The sequence below is a fragment of the Erpetoichthys calabaricus genome, chromosome 3 (genome assembly GCF_900747795.2).
Source record: "Erpetoichthys calabaricus chromosome 3, fErpCal1.3, whole genome shotgun sequence".
Classification (NCBI taxonomy): domain Eukaryota; kingdom Metazoa; phylum Chordata; class Cladistia; order Polypteriformes; family Polypteridae; genus Erpetoichthys; species Erpetoichthys calabaricus.
The window spans coordinates 960268-984060 of NC_041396.2; the positions used below are offsets into that span (position 1 = coordinate 960268).

General features: G+C 48.9%; 1 protein-coding gene across 1 annotated transcript in view; it reads right to left on the minus strand.

The window, feature by feature from the left end:
• Positions 1 to 868: 868 nt before the first annotated feature.
• Positions 869 to 23793, minus strand: part of kif6 (kinesin family member 6) — a 125372-nt gene continuing 102447 nt past the window's right edge. Inside the window, exons 16-22 of the mRNA XM_028796324.2 lie at positions 17423 to 17473; positions 12197 to 12284; positions 10917 to 11052; positions 9607 to 9707; positions 9227 to 9310; positions 5887 to 5993; positions 869 to 1101 (exon numbers count right to left, since the gene is read on the minus strand). Coding sequence (XP_028652157.2) covers positions 1085 to 1101; positions 5887 to 5993; positions 9227 to 9310; positions 9607 to 9707; positions 10917 to 11052; positions 12197 to 12284; positions 17423 to 17473 — 584 coding nt within the window. The 3' untranslated portion in view covers positions 869 to 1084. The remainder of the gene's footprint in view (positions 1102 to 5886; positions 5994 to 9226; positions 9311 to 9606; positions 9708 to 10916; positions 11053 to 12196; positions 12285 to 17422; positions 17474 to 23793) is intronic.

The window sequence follows — 23793 nt, forward strand, 5'->3', positions numbered from 1 at the left end:
CCAGTTGCTGGGTGTGACTGGCATGGCACCGACACATTATCCTGAGACTGCAGATTTTCTTTTCCCTGTGGCTCTGTTTTGCGCAGAACTCCCAGCTGATTTTGGACTCTCACTTTCGTTTAGCGATGCCCACCAGTCACGACCCTGAACTCCTGTGTTTGCCTCCTGGTCCACCTCTCTGTAATCCCCCTTTTGAAGCAGAACAGCATGACTGACCCCCCACATTGAGATGTGTGCCAGCTGGTGCTCAATCGCTCGCCATCTGCAGCTGCGGACCAACGGCTCTCATGCTCTCCAGCACAGGGTGAGGAGAATCGCGGAGAAGTGCAAAGAGTGCGTGGCACGAACTGAGAAACCGTCAGCTCACTCCCAGTGGGGCCCCCTAGTGGTTAAGAAGTTTTATATAAAATGACTAATAAGGTCGAGTCCTCCAGCACTTACCATCCATGTAACCCGAAGGGCGTCTGGTCACCTGATAGAAACTGTGGGTTTGAACCTCAGAGTGGCACTTAGGATAAACAGACAGTGTACTGGCAGCATTGGCATTTGATTAACTGGTGAAGTGAGAGCAGGTGTGGGTGAGACGGTACCCTCCAATGGACTGGCACCTGCTGGTGAGAAGATGGATGGACGGATGGATTCCAGATATGCCACTGATTTACTGAGCACTGTGGGATCAGCTGTGCTGCTGGCCACTGAAAGGCACTATATAAAGACATTTGCCCTGAAGAGACCCCTGGGGTATGACGGGTGGCTGGACGGTGGACCATATCAGTGGGGTTTGGTCACATAAACTCGACTCGGTGTTCTTGTGTTTTGTTTCAATTATTTCTTCATCTTTATAAAAAAATCAAGTTTATGGAAAAAAAAATAAAATACAAAAGTTGATGTGACAAATTTGCTCAATGATTGGTGGCTTTCATACAACAGGGTGCCCCCTGCTGGACACCGAAGTCTTCTCTCATTGTCCCCGCGGTCGGGATCTGTGCCAGTCTATTTGGGATGACAGATTGGTCCTTGAAGTCCGGTGCCAGCCTGGCAGTGACAAGCAGCAGCTGAGTGACGTAGAGGCGCCCCAAGTAATTTATTTATTCTGAAGGCCTGGCAGAGAAAAAAGAAAAAGAACAAAGGATGACTTTTGGGGGAGCCGAGGTCCGCTTTGGCAGTGGTGCCCGTCTGGCTCAATGTAGCCATCCTGTGGAGTCACACGTGCCCTGAGCAGACAGGCAGTCCATCCCGCCAACGGCCTACAATGGCCTGGCCATCCCATCCAGGACTGTACCTGTTGTTACTGGGACAGACCCCAGCACCCCAACACTCCAAACTGGTTTAAAAACACTGAAAAACCCCAAGAAGAAGATCTTAGGCCAATGGCCCCCCTGTCCCGTGAAAAGACGCGCCAGGCTGACCCCGGGAATTTGAGACCAGTTAGTGCTGCTGGGGTTGTGGCTTAGTGTGAGTGGGCCCTGGAGTTGGCACAGAGCCTTTGGTCTTGATGAGGAAGTAAAGGAAAGCAGGGCATGCAGCACCATCGACCCGGACTAGCCTCATCTCATATAGCGCCTTTCTGGCGCCCACAGCATCCCAGTCTACATCATCTTCTCCAACTGGAGCTCAGCCAGCTGAAGCAGTTCAGTGACCCACCGTGGGCATCAAACAAACCCAGCACTCTAAACCAGGAGCCCACTGAGGGCACGCTGTACATTCAGCTCTCTGCTGCCCCCTCGCCTTGGACTGACTGCAGCGCCCCCTATCTGTGGCTGAGCCCAGGGGCCGAGCGTCGTGACGTCCTATTGGTTCTGTTTTGTCAAATGTGGACCTAAGCCCCGCCCCTAACTCGGAGTTCTGACCTTTGGCTCTTTTGGGATTCCATTCAAATTTCATGTCTGGCCACGCCCCTCTTATTGCCCCCCCCCCCCATATTTAATAATTCATTTACTAACTTTAACCTTTGCTGGCCTCTCCTCTCAGGTATGGGCTGGTACCCCAGCTGGGACGGACTGGCTTCCCTTACCCGGGCAGAAGGCCAGGACAGTGGACAGTCTAAGGGGACACAGGGACATCGTGTGTGGTGTTCTCTTCCACAGGCAGTCAGTGTAATGGATGGATGGGCAGAGGGAGACGTCCTGCTCAGGACAGGTGCTCTGCCAGTACACCGGGGGGCAGTGCTCCTCTGGTATGGCTCTGGTTTGGACACCAACAGGGCAGCATGGGACTTGTAGTTTGGAAGGGCATCCCTGCCTAAGGATGTATCTCTGCAGCCAGTGGGTGCCAACAGAGTCCAGCTGCAGACCTCCAGAGCTCCACTTTGGGTTGTTGGAGGCTCATCTGACTCCAGGTACTTGGAGCTCCCGGGTGGAGCCTCCTGGCTGTGGAGATTCCAGACTTGACCTGTTGGGTTCCACGGTGGCCACCAGAGAACTGCACAGTCTGATCCAGAAGTGCTTCCTGGGATCAAGTGCTGGCACCAGACGTACGCGGGTATAAAAGCAGCCCCTCTGCCATCCTCACGGATTTGAAGTCCAGAAAGGGAGGACAAAGCTCACCTGGGGAGGTTTGGAGGAAGGAAACAGAATTGTGTGACGTGGGTTATGGTGACTTGTGTCTCTGCTGCGCCCCCTGGTGGCCACTGCCTCATACCTTCAGCTCTTTGTGGCCCCCCCCCCCTTTGACTTTCAAATCTCTGTTTAAGCCCCGCCCATTTTCCTTCAAAGCCCCCAAATGGATGCACCTGAGCCCGAGTCTAATTCCCTGATAATGACCCTCGCCATGTCCACATTTCACCCTTGGACTGACCGGGGGGCTCATTGGCTTCTAACTTCGAGTTGCCCCCTTTTCCTGGCCTGGCTACCCCATTACTCTGTACGTTTAACTGACTCCCGTATACTGGAGTGCCCCCCCATCTACAGACCTCCAGCCCACGGTGTGACCGTCGGGTTCTATTGGTCGTAACCACCAGATGTGCGTGATGCTCCGCCCCTTTCTCCAAGGCTGACTCTCCCCTGCAGCCAATCAGCTCTTAGTCCGCGTTGTTTCATGTCGTCGTGTCACGCCATTGTGTCACCTCACATCCTGTTTCCTTTTCAAAGCACCTTGTGACGTCTGCCACATCATTAAATGGCTGACTTGACTGCCACTGCCACCGTCTGCCACTGAGCCCACTCGTCTGGTGAGTCCGCCCCACTGACACTGCAGTGCTGAGCCTCAAGTCACCTGTGACAGGTAAGAACACTTCATGGACACAACGCCGGGGAAATGTCAGGAGCTGCGACCCGTCACGCTACCTGCAGCTTCTCTACCGCCATCCGAGGTCACATGGCCAGGAGTGACAATCAGGTGCGCCGACACCGAGGGGATTCCACCAGGAGAGCAGCGCTGCTGAAGCGTGAAGTGGAAAGTCTGCCGCCGTGTTTGCACAGCCCTGTCCCAGAGGCCTAATGGCCGTCCCTGCTGCGCCATCTGATATGGAGGCGGCTAATGGGGAGCCCAGCGCGTGACGGGCGCAGAACCCAGCAGCAGACCACTCGAGAGCGAGAGACGCTTCACGGGAGGGCGCGATAAGAAACATCGATGGATGCATTAACTTATCAAAAGCCAAACAGGACAGGCAGACGACGGGCACGTCAAAGAGTCTGAGCAACGTGGCACCGCCCTGGGCTCTGTGTGTGCCACAGTCGCAATCATGCGTGCGTATATAGCGCCTTGACTCGGCCTGCCTTCTTATGTGATATACGCCTTTAATAGCTGTCTGTTGGATACCTGAATTAGGGTGTCTGTCCTAACCCTCCATCATAGAGAGCCTTTCATGTTAATCGATTGATCTGACTACTGTATGAATAGCAACTAATAATCTACGTCATCAATGGGGTCTCTGTGTCCGTCTGTCACACATACATGTCACCTTCAGAGCTACAGCAGTCATGCACTGCGTATCAGACATTTCACATCTGTCTGTCATATAAACGGAAATGTTGTTGATGGTGTCCTGCCAGTCTTTTACCCTAATGTATAGGGTCCCTCCCTTATATCTGTGTATCCAGGTAATTACATTTATATAGTGCCTTTCACACCTACCTCCCTATCTATTACAGTGTCATACAGCAAGGGCAGCAGTCACTGGGCGAAAGGCAGGAACGGCAGCTGGATAGAGCGCCAGTCCTCACACACACACAGGGACCAGTTTAGCATAACCAGTCCACCCACCCTGCATGTCTGAGGACTGTGAGGGGAACACCTGAGCACCTGAAGAAAACCCACCAACACACCGGGAGAACATGCAGACTCCAGGCAGAGATGACCTGGGATGGGAGGCAGCAGCGCCACCGTGCCACCCAGTGCCTTTCAAATCTCTCCTGTCCAGCCATTATATAGTGCCTTTCACATTAATCAGTCAAGTTTTATATCTGTTGTATTTAACCCTTTATACACAATTATCTAGCTAATACAGAACATCTTCTCTTTTAATCATTCAATCTATATAGTGCCTTTCATACCCTGCTATATATCTATGACAGTCTCTTTCATTTTTGCTAATTTACTGTAAACTGAACATTTCACATCTGTCTATCTGTTATATAGCACCTTTCAGACGGATGTACGTGGCATACAGTAGAGCGCTCTGCTTAGCTCTGTTTTTAATAAATATATATAAATATTAAATAGCACTTTTTATAATTATCTCTCTATCTGCCATCTAGTGCCTTTCACTCCATGTGCCTGTTATGTAGCACCTTTCATATCTATCTATCTATCTATCTATCTATCTATCTATCTATCTATCTATCTATCTAACTATCTATCTATCTATCATACAGTGCCTTTCACTCTATTATATAGCGCCTTTCACTCTATCTATCTATCTATATTTTAATTATATAGTGCCTTTCACTCTATATCTATCTATATTTTAATTATATAGTGCCTTTCACTCTATATCTATCTATATATCTATCTATATTTTAATTATATAGTGCCTTTCACTCTATCTATCTATCCATCATATACTGCCTTTCACTCTATCTATCTATCTATCTATCTATCTATCTATCTATCATACAGTGCCTTTCACTCTATTATATAGCGCCTTTCACTCTATCTATCTATCTATATTTTAATTATATAGTGCCTTTCACTCTATATCTATCTATATTTTAATTATATAGTGCCTTTCACTCTATCTATCTATCATATACTGCCTTTCACTCTATCTATCTATCTATCTATCTATCTATCTATCTATCTATCTATCTATCTATCTATCTATCTATCACACTGCACCTTACCGTCTCCTTCTATCTGTGCTACACTGCATTACAGTCTCTTGCACAGAAATGTATATTTTGTGTATAGCGCCTTTCATCGCTATCCTTATAGAGATCCTCTCCATTCTAGCTAACTAGTTATTATCTAGCGCCCCTCATATTTACCTGCCTACATATTATTTAGCACTTTTCACAGCTATCTTTTATATAGCGCCTTTCTTACCTACCTATCTATCTGACTTGTTTCCTTCTCTCCATTGTAACCAGCTCCTTTAATGTCTTTCTGTTATATAGCGCCTTTCATATCCTTCAATCCACTGTAACTGTCTCTTCTGTAGCCCCTTTTTCCTGTCGATCTCTTCATTTCTTTCCTATTTTTATTTTTTTTTTTCTCCATTGCTCATTTTGAATTCTTGTGACGTGCTTTGCACGTGTGGAAGGCGCTATAGAAGTAAAACGTTCTTATCATTTCCTGTACAGTAAATATAAATACTGTACACAGCCAGCCCCTGACTTTAATGAGGGCACTTTGAGAACATGCCAGCAGTGCCCAGAAGATCGGAAGCCCTGTCCGGGCAGGTGGCAGCACCTCCATGCCCACTCGCACGCCCACTCTGTTCCTTACCTATCCTCTGATGGATGGTCTGTCTCGCCTTCACGAAAGCCACGATATCCGCGTCCACCAGGGGGTTTCCAGTCAGAGGGATGGCGGAGCCCGGCACTCCAGGGGGCCTGTAAGCAGAAAGCGGCATGGCAGTGGGGGGTCTTCGAAACACGCGACCCTCCCAACAGTATGGCTGGAGTATTTTATTTACTTCATCCAAGAGGCCGTTATAACATTGCTGTCAAAGTCATAAGTAATAACGAGAGGAGAGCGCAGCGAGTGATCGGCATTGAATACACCGAAAAAAAAAGAACCTGCGAGGGCGGCTGACGTCACTCATCTGAATGAAGATCATTCGACCAAAATCGGTCAGCTTTGGGGCAGCCGAGCGGCTGTTTCTGGTGCTGTTGATAATTTTTTTTAAAAAGCCTGTCAGAGACCACACCGGCAAAGCCTGAGAATTCTCTTCTTTTAGCAGACACGTAATCAGCCTCGGGGTCTGCTGTAACGACCCCGCTACTTTATGTTCTTCTTACTCAACATGAACACTTTTTATTAAACCTGTAAAACGCAAGATTCCGATATTCCCGATGAATGAACTCGATTTAACGTTTGACGTACCCGACCGCCCCACTTTGATATAAAGCCCCTCCTCCTTTTGACGCCTTCTGGCCCGCCGGCCTTTGGTGCTGCTGAAGAAAAGTCGGAGACCTCGCGGTTTTGTGCGGTGGTGGACGTCCAATCAGGTCCCTTGTTATTTATTTATTTGTTTGTTTATTTGTTGATTCGCTTGGCCAACTTGTCGCACACCCGACGTCACAACGGCGTCTATTTCTGTGCTTGCAATGCAAGGCAATCAACCAACAGGAATGAAGTACAGTCATACACTTTATATAGTGATATGTTATAAATGAGGAGTGGAGTGTTTATTACACCCTCTTGTTTAAAAGGTTATTATTATTGGCTTATTCTTTCAGCATTACTGAATTAATCTATGCTGTGAATTAACAAATTTCATCACGGCTTTAAATATATGTACTGTAGTAATAAAATAACATATTTAGTAATAACAACATATTAAGTAGAATTTACATACATTTATTTAGGTGCAAAAACATGACGTGAAAAAATAAATGAAAACATCTATATATATATTTATTCTAATATATTCTATAAAATATTCTGTCTATATAAGTTCAACTCAGCAAAAAATATTATTTATTATTTTTATTATATATGTTTATTATTTTATTATATATTTTATTATAATATTTTAATTTTATTTATATTTTTATTTTTATACATATTTTTATTTATTATTTAAATTTTATTACATATTTTTTTTATTATTTTAATTTTATTACATATTTTATTTATTATTTTAATTTTATTATATATTTTTTATTCTTTTAATTTATTTATATATTTTTATATATATTTTGTTTATTATTTTAATTTTATTATATATATCTTTTTTGCCCGAGTTGTAGTTACTTAACACATTGTAGCAAACAGCTGCGCTGCTACTAAACACAGAGGCAGATAATAATTGGAATTCCACATTTGTGGGTTGAAGTGTGCAATGGCTTCCCTTAAACAGAATTCATTTAATTTCTTTTTCAGTGTCGGCTCTTCACAAAGGAGCTAAAACGGGGCCCAAGAAGAGGCTCATGGTGACTCCACGGTTTTGGCACACGGCGGACTGCGGTTCGAGTGAGGTGACAATGACATCTTCGCGGTGGCACATCCCGTTTGTCGCTCGTACCGCTGTTAATGAATGACTGCCAGTGTTGTGTCGATTTGTGCTACACCTGTAAATACTGACCCGACTAAAAGGAGCCTGAGATTTTTCTGGTGTGACTCTGAATCAGTCAACTTGTTATCTAAGTCTACGCAAACCAATCAGGTTCGGCTTAAAATCACAATACTGGACCAAAAACAGATTAAAATGAGAAAGGAATTGGATGAAATTATTGGATACGTTTGTCCCTAATGTCTTCAATGACAAATAATAATGTTAGTAGTGTCTGTTTTAATTCGTGTAATGTGTTTATTTAAGTAGCTTAATTATTGACTCTTGTTAGAGAATAAATGTATACCGCGCGTGCGCAGAACGGCTTTGGCGCACATTTCGACGGGTTGCGAGGTTCGATTGTGCACCTGAGGACACCGGCGCCGCCACCACGAGCCACCAGACGAGCGTTCCTTGACAATAAGCGGAGTTGGTGGCCGAGGACCAGAAGAGACACATATAAGTGGGACGAGCTGAACGGCACCCCGACTGCAGACTACAGTTCATGGAGAGAAGGGCGGAGGGCTCCGCGACCACCAGGACAGCCGACGGGTTAAAGTGCGAGGGGCAGAAGTCGAACGAGTCAAAGCGTGAAAAAAAAGTACAAAAATCACCGATTCGAGGGAGCGCTCTGAAGGTAACACAGAATCGGTGAAGCACCTCGAAGCTGAAGTCGCCCAGCGCGTTTCTCCGTTTCAGGACGGACGAGATAGCAATGTGGCCGATGCCTTATCAACGGAAGATTTAGAAACTTCAGAACGTTGTACGACGCGACCTGTTCGTGATGTCTGAGCGACACGTCCTTAAAGGGTGAGCGGGCCACAGTGTGACTAAAGTGGCGGAGTGACGGACAGACAGGCACGGGCATCACAAGAGGCCCCTAAACGTGCACGTCCGTCACGGCCTGTCGGGTACCTTTAACGGTCTTTCCGAATATGTGACGTTAACGAAGCGCTTGGAATTGTGACGTCAGCAAATTCATTAGTTTTACTTTGTAACATTAGTGCCATCTTAAGGCCAATCTCGGTATTACAGTAGATAAGGATTTGCAACAAGTGATGCAGGTGAGGTGCATTGGCGATTCTAATTGTCCCAAGTGTGTGCTTGGTGTGTGTGTGCCCTGCGGTGGGCTGGCGCCCTGCCCGGGGATTTGTTTTCCGCCTTGCGCCCTGTGTTGGCTGGGATTGGCTCCAGCAGCCCCCCGTGACCCCTGTAGTTAGGATATAGCAGGTCAGATGATGGATGGACTTCATCTTCGTTGAAGTGTGTCATTAGGGTGTTATTAAGATATTTAATATAATAATATATAAACTTCCATATATGCAATTCTAATTAAATTGTTGAACCGCCTGATCCGGAGGACGTGCTGCTGACTGATTTTGTATGATAGTCTTGAAGTCCATTCCACTCGGCCCACCGCTAGTCCTGTATGGGCAGTCAGAGCTCTTCAGCGCCCCTCGTTCAGTCAGCCACCCACCAGCGTAGTCTTCAGTATACTGTACAGCAGAATGTGCTGCGGTCCAGAGACCAGACTTGTCACCTGACCCTCACACGCCCGCCTTTCCTTACCTGCCACCTGACAAGGCTGATGCCACGCGGCTGTCTGAACTGCTCCTCAGGGACGCCTCCCTCGTGTGCCCAGGGTTTGGATTTCTGTATTCGAATACAAGAAGAGCACACCGGTGAGGACATAAATGACCAGAGTGACTCGCCGAATCAGGGGGGCCGGGCAGCGGGGGCCAACTCCACTCCCCATCATGCTGTTCTCCACAGCTGCCCGCCGTCACAATGTGAGCCACCTCCTAACGGGATCTGCGCCTGAGGCAGCGGGTAACAGAGAGCCCGACGGAACATCTCTGCGCTTTGAGTACCCGAGTGTTGCTTAGGAAGATCTCAGGCTCTCCCCTCAAAACTCAACCTCAAGTCCCCACCTGGGCGAGTGACCTCACCTGAACTTGTGAAGGGAATCCAAAGATGACGATGACGATGACAGAGGAACGCTGCTGGCGAGTCTGTCTGATGAACTCGACGCCGACCTCTGCTCTTGAGCCTAAAGGGGGCAACACAATCCATAAAGAATCCACCATGGGGGGTCCTAACGAGAGATATGTGACCAGCCGGCACACAGAAGCAGTGTCTGCACTCCTGTGGGTTCCAAAGACATTGAAAACTATGCTGTGAAAAAGTATTTGCCCCTTCCTGTTATCTCCTATCTGTCACAATGAATGGCTTCAGGTGTTAGGTGTCATTTTAGATAAAGGGGGCAAGAAGAAACGTAGAACAGCCCTTCTACTTAACACAGGTGTGCTGTTGCAGATCTGAATTCCTTCTGTTTGTTACCTGTGTGAAAAGGTAAGTGCCCCCTCAAACAGCTGACAGAAGCGGATCGGTAACTCAGATCCACTGTTGAGTGGAAACCTCATCATGCGACATCTGCTGACCGTCACCACGACACAGAGATTCTAGAAGACCTGATCATTATGTTCAGATGTTTAAACCTGAGTGTCTCCCCTCGGAGGCTAAGGGCATTTCAAGTTTGGAGCAAAATCTAAGAAACGGTTGGTTGTGAGGGACCAGGAGGGTCTCCGAGCCTTTTGGAAGGATGACAGAGGAGTCAAAAGTCAAACCCTTTAGATGACACGGGGCCCACTCTGTCTGGCACACAATGTGAAGAACGTCAAGAGTTGATGAGCCTGTTGGTGTGATGGGATGGGGAGGCTTTGGAGGTCCCGCCATTAATAAAGGAAGCAGGAATTCTTCCGAAGGAGAACATCAAATCATCTGCCTGTGACTTGAACTGGAAACGTCATGGGGTTGAACAGCAAGACGACGAGTCAAAGCACAAAGCAAGTGGACAACTGCAAAGTCCTGACTTGAACCCAACAGAGAGGACCCTAAAGTCAGCAGTCGAGACCCTCAAAGCTCCCAGTGTGTCGCAATCAAAGCAAAGAGCAACGTGAGAGACGGAGATCAAGCAGGTGACCGGAAGCGTTTAGATGTCACTCAAGCCAAGGGTTCAAACGGTGGGGACGTTGGATGACTTTACTCCTTGAGTGTGTGTGTGTGTGTCCCCTCAGCCCCCCTTTTCTCCAAGGCTGCATTTTGTCTTGACGGTCTGAGGCCACTCGGCGTGTCAAATATGTAAAAACGGAGGAGAACGGGAAGGGGGCAAATACTTTTTCACAGCACCTCGGAAAAGGGCAATGAGAGTCCCACTGCACGGGGTGGCAGCTGTGCCAACTGTACAAAGGGGCCGTACCTGCAGGCGGGCCGCCTCGTCCGCCCACCAGCCCTCGAAGTCCTTCTGCAGCTTCGCCTTGGCCTTGTACTGCAGGAGCTGCAGATGTTCGATTTCGGTCTTCAGGCTCTTCAGACGGCCGTGAATCGCTTTGTAGCTGAGAAGAAAATAAATAAATAAATCATACTGGGGGGGGCTCCTTCCACAGTCCAAAGACATGCAGGTTAGGTGCATTGGCAATTCTAAATTGTCCCTAGTGGAGTGCTTGGTGTGTGTGTGCCCTGTGGTGGGCTGGCACCCTGCCCGGGGTTTGTTTCCTGCCTTGCGCCCTGTGTTGGCTGGGATTGGCTCCAGCAGACCCCCGTGACCCTGTAGTTAGGATATAGCAGGTTAGATAATAGATGGATGGATACTTGGGGGGCAAGTCGCAGGAGTTATGGGAGACCACCAGGGTGCATGGAGTGATCCTGCCCGCTGGCCCGCAGTGTTTGTCACAATGAGGCCATGCAGATTTGTAAAGACGTGGAGGCTGGGAGGGGCACTGGGAGATCGGGATCAAATCCCAGTGGGCTTGTGGTTTGTGTCCACGGGTCCTTGTGGGATTTTACCTGTGAAGGACAGCAGGACATTGTGCCCTTGTCATGTGCAGGGTTTTTGTTTTTTAGTGTGGACCACTGTCTGGGCAGGAGGACAAGAAGACGTCCAGGATCTGCAGAAAGCCACAACCAGGACATGAGGCCATGTCCACAAGTAGGGGGGGTCTTCTTGAAAGGGACCTCTAGTCCTGCAGCAATGGGAGCTGAGGGCCCAGGAGGAGTGCAGAGGACATGATGGAGGTGACAGAGGATGATGTGCACACAGGAACCTGCACTGGGACAAGCAGGAGTTTGGGGGACAAGTGTCCCATCGTCACCAGGAAGTCTCAGGTGTGGACCCTGGCCTGGGGCCGGCTCACAGAGCTGGAGGATTGTGTGACATATGGGTAGCCTCTGAGCATCTCGTTCCCACATCTGAGGTTAATCAAACCCACCACAACCTTACATGGACAATAAGCAGTCGTGCGGTGGGCACCCGTCCTCATCTTCAATTAAAGATTTAAAGGGAAGAATCGGAGCCGATGGCAGCAGGGACCCAGTCTGCCATGAGCCACCACGTCACATTACGCAGACGTTACGAACGGGGCCACAGAGCTGACCAATGGCAGAAACTGAGGGAACAAAGGCGGAGAATATAGCGCCAAACACATGGCATGGAGGGGCGCAGGGTGGACTCGGCATTTGGGCGGGCAGGTGGGCACTCACCTCTTTTTCTCTTCCTCGATTTTGTCCCGAAGCTCCTCTTCCATGGGATCGCTCTCGACCAAGTGCTCACCGTCATTTGATGTCATGCCTAAAGAGACCACAGAGAGCACTCACAGTTCTACATCTGGCCAGCGGGGGGCACAAGAGCTCAGCCTGTTAAAATGCAGGACTCCACCAACCCCCCCCAAAAAAGGAAAAAGTTACTGCCCCCTTCCTAAGATCCTCCGCTTTTACATATTTGACACATTGAAGGGCCTCATCAGACCACCAGGCAGAAAGGGAACAGAGTGGACACCCCGTGTGAAAAAGTAATCACCCCCTTAGCTTCCTATCATGTGACCTCAGTCACATCACTCTTGAGGGGTTCTCAGCCCGCTCTCTGCTTTAACGCTCACATGTTTGACATTCTGAGCACCAACTGCTCGTTTCAGGTCCACCCAGCTGGGCTCAAGTCAGGAATTTGACGGACCACCCCAACATGTCTGACTTGCTTTTTGTGTTTTGTTTCACTGTCCTGCTGTGTGACGCAACAACACCTCAGCTTCAGGCGCAACAACACCTCAGCTTCAGGCGAGGACAGGTGAGTGGACGGCCTCCTTAAGAATATTCTGGAATAGTGCGCAGCTCCAGTCATGGCAGGTCTTCAAAGCAACACCACACTGGCACCACCGTGGGCTCAGTGTGGTCCAAAGGGGTCGACACTTGACTCGTCAGTCTGGCTACGGGAGGGCCAAAGGGGCGTCTGTGTCTGGGGGTTTAGGAGAGCTGGACGTCCACCATAAATGAGACATCCTGTGCTGGGCCGAGTGGAAAAAGTAAAAGGTCACCTTAGTGTGTGACTTCATCTGGTGAGCGGACTGGTGTCACCTGATGGCATGGGATGTCCTGGGCAGACCCTACTGGCACTAGGGATTTGTTTGAGAAGTGTTATCTATCTATCATATAGCGCCTTTCACATCTATCTATCTATCTATCTATCTATCTATCTATCTATCTATCTATCTATCTATCTATCATACAGCGACTTTCACTCTATCTATCTATCTATCTATCTATCTATATAGTGACTTTCACTCTATCTATCATATAGCGCCTTTCACATCTATCTATCTATCTATCTATCTATCTATCTATCTAGCTATCTATCTATCTATCTATCTATCTATCTATCATATACCGCCTTTCACATCTATCTATCTATCTATCTATCTATCTATCTATCTATCTATCTATCTATCATATAGTGCCTTTCACATCTATCTATCTATCTATCTATCTATCTATCTATCTATCTACTATCTATCTATCTATCTTCTATATAGCGCCTTTCACAATCTATCTATCTATCTATCAATCTATCTATCTTATCTATCTATCATATAGCGCCTTTCACATCTATCTATCTATCTATCTATCTACATATAGCGCCTTTCACATCTATCTATATTTATCTATCATATAGCGCCTTTCACATCTATCATATAGTGCCTTTCACATCTATCTATCTATCTATCTATCTATCTATCTATCTATCTATCTATCTATCTATCATATAGCGCCTTTCACATCTATCTATATTTATCTATCATATAGCGCCTTTCACTTCTTTCATATAGTGCCTTTCACATCTCTATCTATCTATCTATCTATCTATCTATCTATCTATCTATCTATCTATCTATCTATCATATAGCACCTTTCACATCTATCTATCTATCTATCTATCTATCTATCTATCATATAGCGCCTTTCACATCTATCTATCTATCTATCTATCTATCTATCTATCTATCATATAGCGCCTTTCACATCTATCTATATTTATCTATCATATAGCGCCTTTCACATCTATCATATAGTGCCTTTTCTATCATCTATCTATCTATCTATCTATCTATCTATCTATATCTATCTATCTATCTATCTATCTATCTATATAGCGCCTTTCACATCTATCTATCTATCTATCTATCTATCTATCTATCTATCTATCTATCTATCTATCTATCTATCTATCTATCTATCATATAGTGCCTTTCCTATCTATACATCAGTTCAAGAGAAGCCCAACAGATCAAGCCAATTACAAAGGCAAGCCCAGTTATGGGACGCCCTCTGGACCCCCAGAGTGCCCCCCAGAGTGCATGAATTCCATTGTGACCACTACTGCACCTCCCCTCTCTGACACGCCGCTGCTATATAGCGCCTTTCACACCTCTGTGTCCATCTGTCTGTCAGCACGGCCCCTAACTGCAGATATTGTTGTGGACTCTGCTCGCGATCCGAGACCTTCCAGGTAAGGACGACAGACGTTTCGAGGTCAGGCAGCTCTGCTCAGTGCGCCGGGGTGTTGAGTGAATTTCTGGGGGGGCTTCTGACCACAGGACAAGAGGGCAAGAAGGACCCGCGCAATCCTACACTTGTACTGCACTTGGCTGCGGCTCGTTTCTCAAAGTAATGCACGGACCGGCCACTAGGTGTCACTGCTGTCACGCGCACCTCCTCCTCGCCGCCCCCTTCATCTTCTCCACACGAGACGACGTCTTTTCGTGACAATGCAAGTCTCACACATGGTAAGATGGAATGAGAGGAGCAGAATACGCCAAGTCACTGGCAGACCCCTCTGTCCACCCTGAGCAGAAGGGCAGAATACAAGGGTGAGCGGGCACCAGACAGGTTACCACAAAGGCATCACCAGCACCATCTGTGACTGGAGCGCTTTATGTGCATTACCTTCCTGTGCTCGTGACACAGAGAGACCACCAGAACAAGTGAAGCGGACCTGCGAAGTCCCTGTATGTGTACACCATGCTATAAGGAGCCATATACAGCCTCTATTGCCCGTCTGGCTGCCATGTTTCTTGTTTGACAGTGGGTAGAATGAGGACACTGAGGCGATAAAATGCCAAGGACCTTCATTACCAGCCAGCTGTTGGGGGCAGTGCCAAGGAGACAGTGTGGGTGTCATTCCAGTCATTGGACATCCTGAACTGAGCCTGATGGTGATCTCTGATGTGCCACACCCACCATGTGCTCAAGCCTGGTGGCTGCCAGCTGTACCCTTCTATGATGGGTTGAGTGAGTGCCAAGCCTCGAGCCTGGGTACAGATGGCATCAATGACCACTGCAGTCCCAGAAGATGAAAGGCCAGTGTCCACCCATAATGATGGCAACTTGGCCAGCTGTCCAATAAGATCAGGCAGAGTTAGAAGACCCCAGTGTGGTCACAGTGTGAGGAGCGGCTGGCACACCCCACCAGCCTGGTAACATGCCGGGTGTCGCTGCTCATTTACAAATGCAGTAAATCAGCTCCTCAAAGCTCTCAAGTAGGCCTTTATGAGGGGCTGCTGAGAACACCTGCTGACCCTGAGTGGGCATGTGGCATAAATATGAACGTGGCGAGCTATGGTGACCAGTTCCAAGCATGTGTGTCTGACGTGTGTGCCCACAGGTGCCTCCTCATCCGCTCTGCGTGGACCTTCTGCATACACAACGTCTTTGCCTTCCATCCTTTGATGGGACGAGATGCCAAACACTGCTGACGGTGCCCAGAAGAAGTAAGCAGCGGCACCAAGGAGGCAGGTGGTGAGACGGTCAGGTGTGTGCGTGTGTGTACACACTGGGCAGTTCACTTCATTTAATGCTATCACTGGGTGGCACAGTGAGTGCCCAGTTCAAATCCTGTGCCTGATGGTCATCTATGTGGGCTTTGCATGTCTGTCCATGTGGATTCTTCTCTCAGTACTTCGACTTCTACCCCAAAGACACTAAACTAGCCCAGTGTGTATACCCAGGTGCCCGGTGATGGACTGGCACTACTTTAACCTCCAGTCCAGGACTGCCCAAACCAGACTGAGGCGGCTGGATGAGGGTTTATGGTATTAATGTTATTGGGTCTACAGTAATAATAGCAAGAACCATCCATCCATTATCCAAACACAGGGTCACGAGGGTCTTCTGGTGCCAATCTCAGCCAGCACAGGACGCAAGGCAGGAACAAACCCTGGGCAGGGTGCCAGCCCACCGCAGGGCACACACACGGGACAATTTAGGATCTCCAATGCACCTAACCTGCATGTCTTTGGACTGTGGGAGGAAACCCAGGCAGACACGGGGAGAACATGCAAACTCCACGCAGGGAGGACCCGGGAAGTGAACCCAGACAGGTCTCCTAACTGAGAGGCAGCAGCGCTACCACTGCGCCACTGTGCCGCCCTTAACAATAATCAATAAATTATTATTAGTGGGTCTGTAAAGCGTCTTCAGATGGTGGATGCTCCTAATGACGCTATATACGTGAATGGATGCCAAAGGACCCCTCAAGTGTTCTTCCCTCATCTTCCTCTTTTCTGATTCCACCTCATCCTTACTTCAGGGTCCAAATACAAAGGGTGCAATACAGGAATCAAGCTGTAGGGGGCGCACATCGGTTTGTTTCAGGGCAAATTTCAGGGCAATCTCCCAGCATGCCTTTGGGTTGTAGGAGAACATGAACACTGGGAGAACATGCAGACCCCACATAGAATGACATACGGCTAGGAATTGAACCTGGGTCCAAGGACTATGAAAGGGCAAAATTACCCATTGTGTGCCCAGCTTTTGTTTTCAGGGTCTCCTTTGTCACCTGTGGTACACATCTGGCAGCCACATAGGACTCCACCCATGGGACACAACAAGGCAGGGGGCTACAATCAGAGTGTCGGCCACTGTGCCTGGTGCAGCTCCAGTGGGCAGTGGTGACGTCACCCACTTAGATGGATTATCCTTCACTTTTCATCCACCTGGCACTACAGCATATGCTCAGGTTGGCTTTCTGCCCCATTACCTCTAAATGGACTCCAGAAGATGCCCACAGGCTGGAGTTGTTGGGTGCTGCAGTGGAGGGCTCTGGTGCCATTTTGCCAGCCTGATTTGGTATAGTCATCCTTCCTATGAGGGCAGAGACTAAGACCAGCAAGAAAATGTGGGCTTGCAAAGTGTTGGCGAATTGGGTTTGGCACTCGGTGACAGAAATAATGGCCGACAAGGTGGACAACAAAATAAAGAAAGGGGGCAAGTGCTTGTCTGCCACCTCCATAGAAGGCCGTTTGGATCCTGGACTTTGGAAGCAAGCGGGGAAATGGATACAGAATTCCAGCTTGTGAAAAACACAAAAGACCCCAATTTAACAAGGGGTGCCCCCCGGCTGACGGACACCAGGAGAGGACCCTCGGAAATGCAACTCACCCAGTGCTGCCCTCTGCAGGCGCCGCTGCTCCATCTGCTGCTTCAGCTCATCTGTGGACAAAACGACAAGAACATTACCACGGAATTCAGTGTCATCAGTGCCCAAACAAACGGGCACGGACCAGGAGGGGTCAAGTCATAAATGACCTTAAAAACGGCTGTGGTGACCGTGACAATGTCGGATACGGGACTCTCACCATTCATCTTTTGTATAATTGGATTTTGGATTTGCTTTTTGTACCCAGCATCTCCCACCAAAAGCCATAAGGCGCCAATCACACCCAAACCATGGCACCCAACGGCTGTGCATTGAGGGGGGCAACTAAAAGGTGAACTCACCAACTACGTCCGAATGAGGACTAAGAAACTGCAGTGTGTCACTGGGACCTTGGAAAACCTTATGGTGCCCGGCCTGCAAACCAGCTCAGGCTGGCAGTGACTACAGAAAGGCGCTATATGAAATGAGTCACAGGCTCAGACCCCGTGATAGCTGGTCTGACTGTTCACAGGCATACATGACCTGCAAGGCACATGTTGGTCACTACACACGGGCACTATATAAGGTCACTGGCTCAGTCCTCTTGACCCCCTCAACCTCGTTTGATCTTTCACTAGCTGGCACTCACAGAGGCGACAGACCTGCAGAGTACCTTGCGATGGCGTTTGCTATTATAGAAAGGCACTATATAATGTCACAGTCTCAATCCACTTGTCACTCTGTGTGACCCTCAGTGAGTCACCTCTCCAGCCAGCACTGACGTTCACACGTATTGGACCTGCAAAGCACCTTGGGATGGCAGTCACTTCAGGAAGTCCCAGTCACAGATTCAGCTTACTTTAACCCCTGCATGACCAGTCGCCAGCTGGCACTCACGGGCATACTGGACCTCAAATGTATGTTGAGATGGTACTCGCTTTAGATGGGCACTTTATAAAGTCTCGCTGTCCGTTGGAGTGATCCTGCATTGTAAGTAACAGAGAAAGGCGCTATATGTGTGGCTAATTTATGAGAATCATCAGTTTCACCTTGGGGGTCTCATTTTCACTTAAATGTCCCAAAGACATGACCAAGATACAAAATGACCTGAAAGCCACAATCAGTGAATTGACCAAAGGAACTGGCACCACAAACCAAGGACAGGGAGACTCCTGGCACAGCGGGCAGAGCGCAGGCCCATTTGGTGGATCCAGGCGCCTGAAGTGCTGTGAACCCGGGCTGCCTCCTAAAAATTCAAAGCGAGGCCAAAGTGAGCGCGGTACCGCCGACCACAGCGGGAACGGAGCCCACGCACACACGGGCTTCGCTCGGTGGGACTGCCGCTGGCGCGCAGAGTGCTGACACAGACCCTGTAATCTGATGACATCTTCAGAAGTCCAGCGAGCGAGCGGCACGCCAGCCTAATTGAGGAAAAACACATGCGAAATGTCGCTTCCTGAGCATGCGGGCTGCCAAAAGGCCCGCGGAGCAACTTGACTCCCGGCGCACGGCAGCGTGGCGCGTGCCAAGGAGCAGCATGGGGGCAGTGATGCGGGGGTGGGCAAGAAGTCAGCAGAGAGAGACGGCAACCTCACCCCATGTCACGGTGTCCTCCATTACAAACTGTCACACAGTCCTCACACAGGCAGGCCGGCCATGAATCCAGGACCCCCAATCAATAAGCAGGAGGGCATCCAGCGGCAGAGAGAAGGCAACCCCCTGCTGAGGGGGGGGGGGGGGGGTTTAGTCCTGAGGTGAGACAGTAGTGCCACGTGAGAGTGACTGTCACATATATGAGCAGAAGATACAGGACGTGAAGCTGTGTCCCACCTGTGACGTGGTCTTCTACTCATCTGGCGCATATGCTACCTGAAGGGGGTCTCATGAGGGCACAGGAGTAAGGGTGGGAGTGTTTCACAAAATGGAGGAGAAGGCCACTCACGTCACCAGGTGACCACTGCAGGAAGTGGACATCATCAGATGGACCAATGCTCCGCAGGACAGACCCTCGCTCCTTCACTTTAAAATATTTTGTGTTTTCCACCTTTTTGACTGGGTCTTTGTGCCACCCGGGACCCTCATCTGTCTTTACTTCTTATTACCTCGTAAGGGACAGAAGGCGGGTTCAAAGCCCTTCAGAGCTGGAGAAAACGTCCGTACAGGCGAGTAAGTGGGCTGAAGTGTGAGGTGGGACAGCGTCCTCTGCCGGTCATGGGGGTCCATACTGTGGCCACTTGAAGGTGCCCACCCAGTGCAGCTACTCTGCTATAGCCAGGGTTGGCTCGTGGTGCTATGTGGCTTATGTGGTGTATGTTGAACCCCCAGAGGGTGGGGCCACCTGACACTGCAGGTGAAGGACCGCCCCCTCAGCACTCGTTAAGGAGCTAATCAGCTCCTGCTTACGTCTGATTGGCTCACCTTTCGTTTGGATATTCAGTATTGGATTTCTAGTTGCTTGTGTGTGATGGGCGCGTCAAGACGTGGGAGACAACATTTTATACCTGTTGTAGATAGTTCTCCATGTAAAGAGACAATCCTAAAAATGGGGGGGGGGGGGGGGGGGGGGGTTAGGCTACAGAAGTCCATCCAAGATGGGATGACCGCCTGGAAAGCTCCACATCAAAAGGTGACATTTGTTAGTGTTATATGGATGGGGCAGCACAGGTTCAACTGAAGCTACAATGTGACACTTAGGAGTTAAGACTGGTGTAGTCGGCAGGATCTGAGATTCCATCAAAGTGGAGGAGGTTTCTTCTGCTCACCCAAGAAATGAGGTTCTACATTTATAATGCAGGCCTTCAGGAGGTTAGCACACATCCAAAGGTGACGCCAGCACCCAGGGGATGCACCCGGATTCTGGTGACAGCATTTTGCACCAGTTATGACTTGTTGATAGTAAATATAAACAGCCAATAGTAGAAGAGGAGAGCTATGGGAGTCCATCCATCCAAGAGTTGATGAACACCTGGAGAGCTCCATATTGGAGATGGAAAGGTGACGTTTATATCATGTTATGGAGATGGTGTACCAAAGGTTCAAAAAATATTACAGCTCAGGTTAGGAATACAGCCAGTAGTGTAGTCGGCAGGATCGGAGATTCTGTCAAAGTGTGTGAGGCGAGGCTTCTTCTGGTCAGGAGAGGTCACAAGATGTTGTTCTGTAAAGTGCAGACCTTCAGGAAGTTAGAAAACATCCACGGGAAACGTCAGCATAGAGAGGACGCGAGACACCGGACCCTGGGACCGCATTTGTGCCTGTTGTGAATTGTTGAGCGTTCCCAATTGTAAACAGGCCAACAACAAAAGAGGGGCGCTACGGAAGTTCACCGAGGACACAATGAAGGCCTGAATAGCTCTGCTCTGGAGATGGAAAGGTGACATTCTGTAAGGTTAAATGGATGGGGTAACACGGGTTCAACTGCACCTGAGATGTGGCACTTAAAGAAATGGTGTAGTCGGCAGGATCTGGGAGTCTGTCAAAGTGGAGGAGGTTCCTTCTGGCCACCCAGACAGCCTAACAGATGTGATTCTTCATACAGAGTGCAGACCTTTAGTACAAGAGAGAGGCCAGGAGAGGGGACATGTGACAGGACTCTGGTGACAGAATTCTGCAGCTGATATGGTTTGTAGACCCAAACGGGCAATCGCAAAAGAGAAGAGCTATGGAAGTCCATCCAAGATCTGTTTGCTATCTGGTGACATTCTTTTAATGTTAAACAGCACAAATATGAACTCTAAACCTCAGACTGTAGCCAATGGCGTAGTCGGCAGGATCTGAGAGTCTGTCAAGGTGGAGGAGGTTTAGTGTGCCCACCAGGTGTTCTACATTTACACTTAGTAGCCACTTTGATCTAAACCGGCTTAAACAGGTCTCTAGTTACTGTGCAGACCTTCAGGATGTGAATCGTTCTTAATGTAAAGAGCCAATCAACACCATCAGAGAGCTGCGTCCGTCCAAGAAGACACGATGAGCTCACTCTTATAGTGGTATGTGGATGGTGTAACAAAGGTGGAGACACAGGAAATCTAAACTAAGGTCTTCAGACAATGGTGTAGTCAGCAGGATCTGTAAAAGGGAGCTGTCAGCACAGAGGGGGTGCTCGAGACTGGACCCCAGGGGGCAGCGTTTGATTCTGATTTGAGCTGGTGATAGTTCTCAATGTAAATAGGCAATCGGCGACAGAAGGGAGCTACAGAAACCCACCCAAGATGTGAGAAACGCAGGAATGACTCCACACTGGAGATAGAAAGGTGACACCCTGGTAACGATATAAACAGATGGTGTCACAAATCATCAACTGCAGCTGAAAAATGACCCCCTAAAGTTAGGACAACCGCCACTGGCATAGTCGGCAGGATCTGTGATTCTATCCAAGTGGGTGAGGTTTATCTCTGGCTACCAGGACGCCCCAAAAATGTGGTTTTGCATTTACAGTGCAGACCCTTCAGGAGATTATCAAACACCCAAGGGCTGACACCAGTGAGACGGGCAGCACGAGAGTCCAGGACTGAGGCTGAGTCACCTTCATGCCGTGCTGGGGACCACAATGCAAATGGAAGAGGGGGACAAGTGTGAATTAATGAGCTCTGCCCCCACTTCTCAAGTCTGCTGTCCGATGTGTGAGAGATGAAGACACGGACCTCAAGGGGAGAGGAAAGGGAGTAACAGAACCCCCCTCACCCCCCCCCCACCACACCCCCCGCTGCCACAGGGTCACCAGCTTTGGAATGGAAAACTGGAAGTCAGGCAGTACACGTAGCCATCATTCATTGGTTAACTCGTGTCATGTGCCTCCCTACACGTCAGCCATGTTCTTCTGGTCAAACTGATCCGGACCGTTCAAACTGGCGCAGAGGACGGAGTCTGTGGGTCTCCTGCTGCTGCCACTTTTTAAGAATAACGCTGTCATTTTCAGGAGGTGTTGGACATAAAAGCCCTAAAATTCAAGGGTGCCCGCATACAGACGTGCCATCCATTGTAACAAATATACACAAAGAGAGGCGATCAGGAGGGCACAGCACTGTAACATCGACCCCAAGTGTAAATCTTCAAGGTTTGCCCACCGAGATGTCCACCTTACACTGACCTTCTTGTGGATTTATGGTCGCCCCACCCATCCTGCACAGTTCCACAGCCATAGGCAGCTCACGGGGGTCCGACATCTTTTTTTCACATTGGGGTTTCCACGTTGTTGGCCAACAGCCGAAGCACAAGAGAAATTTCGCTGGTGCCACCTGCTTAACAATCAAGTCAAGTTATCTACCCATCTGTCCACTTCTTGGCCACTGAATTAAGAATATGTGGGGCTCCACAGCCGATGTCAGCCATGTTGTGTGCCAATGTAGAGGGGGACCAGAGGTGACATCAACCATGCTGTGTGCCAGGCAGAATGGGCACAATGAAACTGCAGAGAAAATTCTGTCACCAACCAGGAATAAGTCCTGGAAATGCCCACATGGCACTGATCTCCCATTAATGTAGCATTTTTGTGACGTGGGGGGAGACACTGGGAGACCATGCGAGAAGGACAGCATTTGACTGGCATCTCCTTCAATTGTAAAAAAGCGAGGGATGGCAATGCCCATTGCACTATGATGCCCATTATGAGTTAATCACTTCAATTGCCAATCAAAGGACTTTAACCGTCAGGCCACGCCCCTTCCTCAACCCTGACCTGGATTGGGCAGGTCTGATAATGGACAGGCTCAAATTAGCCAATCAGAGAGAAGAAGACCCCTAAAACAAAAACATCAAAGGCCGTCTGAACGCGGGGCGTCTTGAAGTGGCGCTTTCATGGCGTCTGCTGCGTATTCCGAGTTTGGCGACCACAGGCATGTGCTCCATGGACCCTGCCAAGCCAGAGCGACCCCAAGTGAAATATTGTCTGTGTGTATGCGCCGGGTCTGCTGCCAGCGTAATGAGCCAAGAAATCTGACAGGGACGAGGCCACCGTCCAATCACCACCATTACCAAATTAAAGGCGACATCTGACTTCCTTGGAGCTGACTGCTCGGATGACTAATTTGCCGAAAGAGGAAAACAGAACTCATCCCACTGCGGGAAGCCGAGGCCGCTGCTACACTGGTGACTTTCTTTGGTGTGGTTGCTCACTTTTTGTTACTTTTCTAATAATTTGTATCCACTGCAATCACTAAAGGACAGGGTGCTGGCAGGTGACGTGACTCACTCGGGGGCCCACGGAAGGCAAGTCACACTATACAGAGACACTTCAGGTGAACAACACCTGCGGCCTGTAGGGGGCGCTCTCAGACCATCCTCAAATCGAGAAGGGGGGTGTAAGGGAGACAACAAGGGGCCCCCTGACTGGCTGACGGGCGGGACACCCCCTTCTCACCTCCACTATTCCCAGCCTCTACCAGTTGGCCCTCTGTCC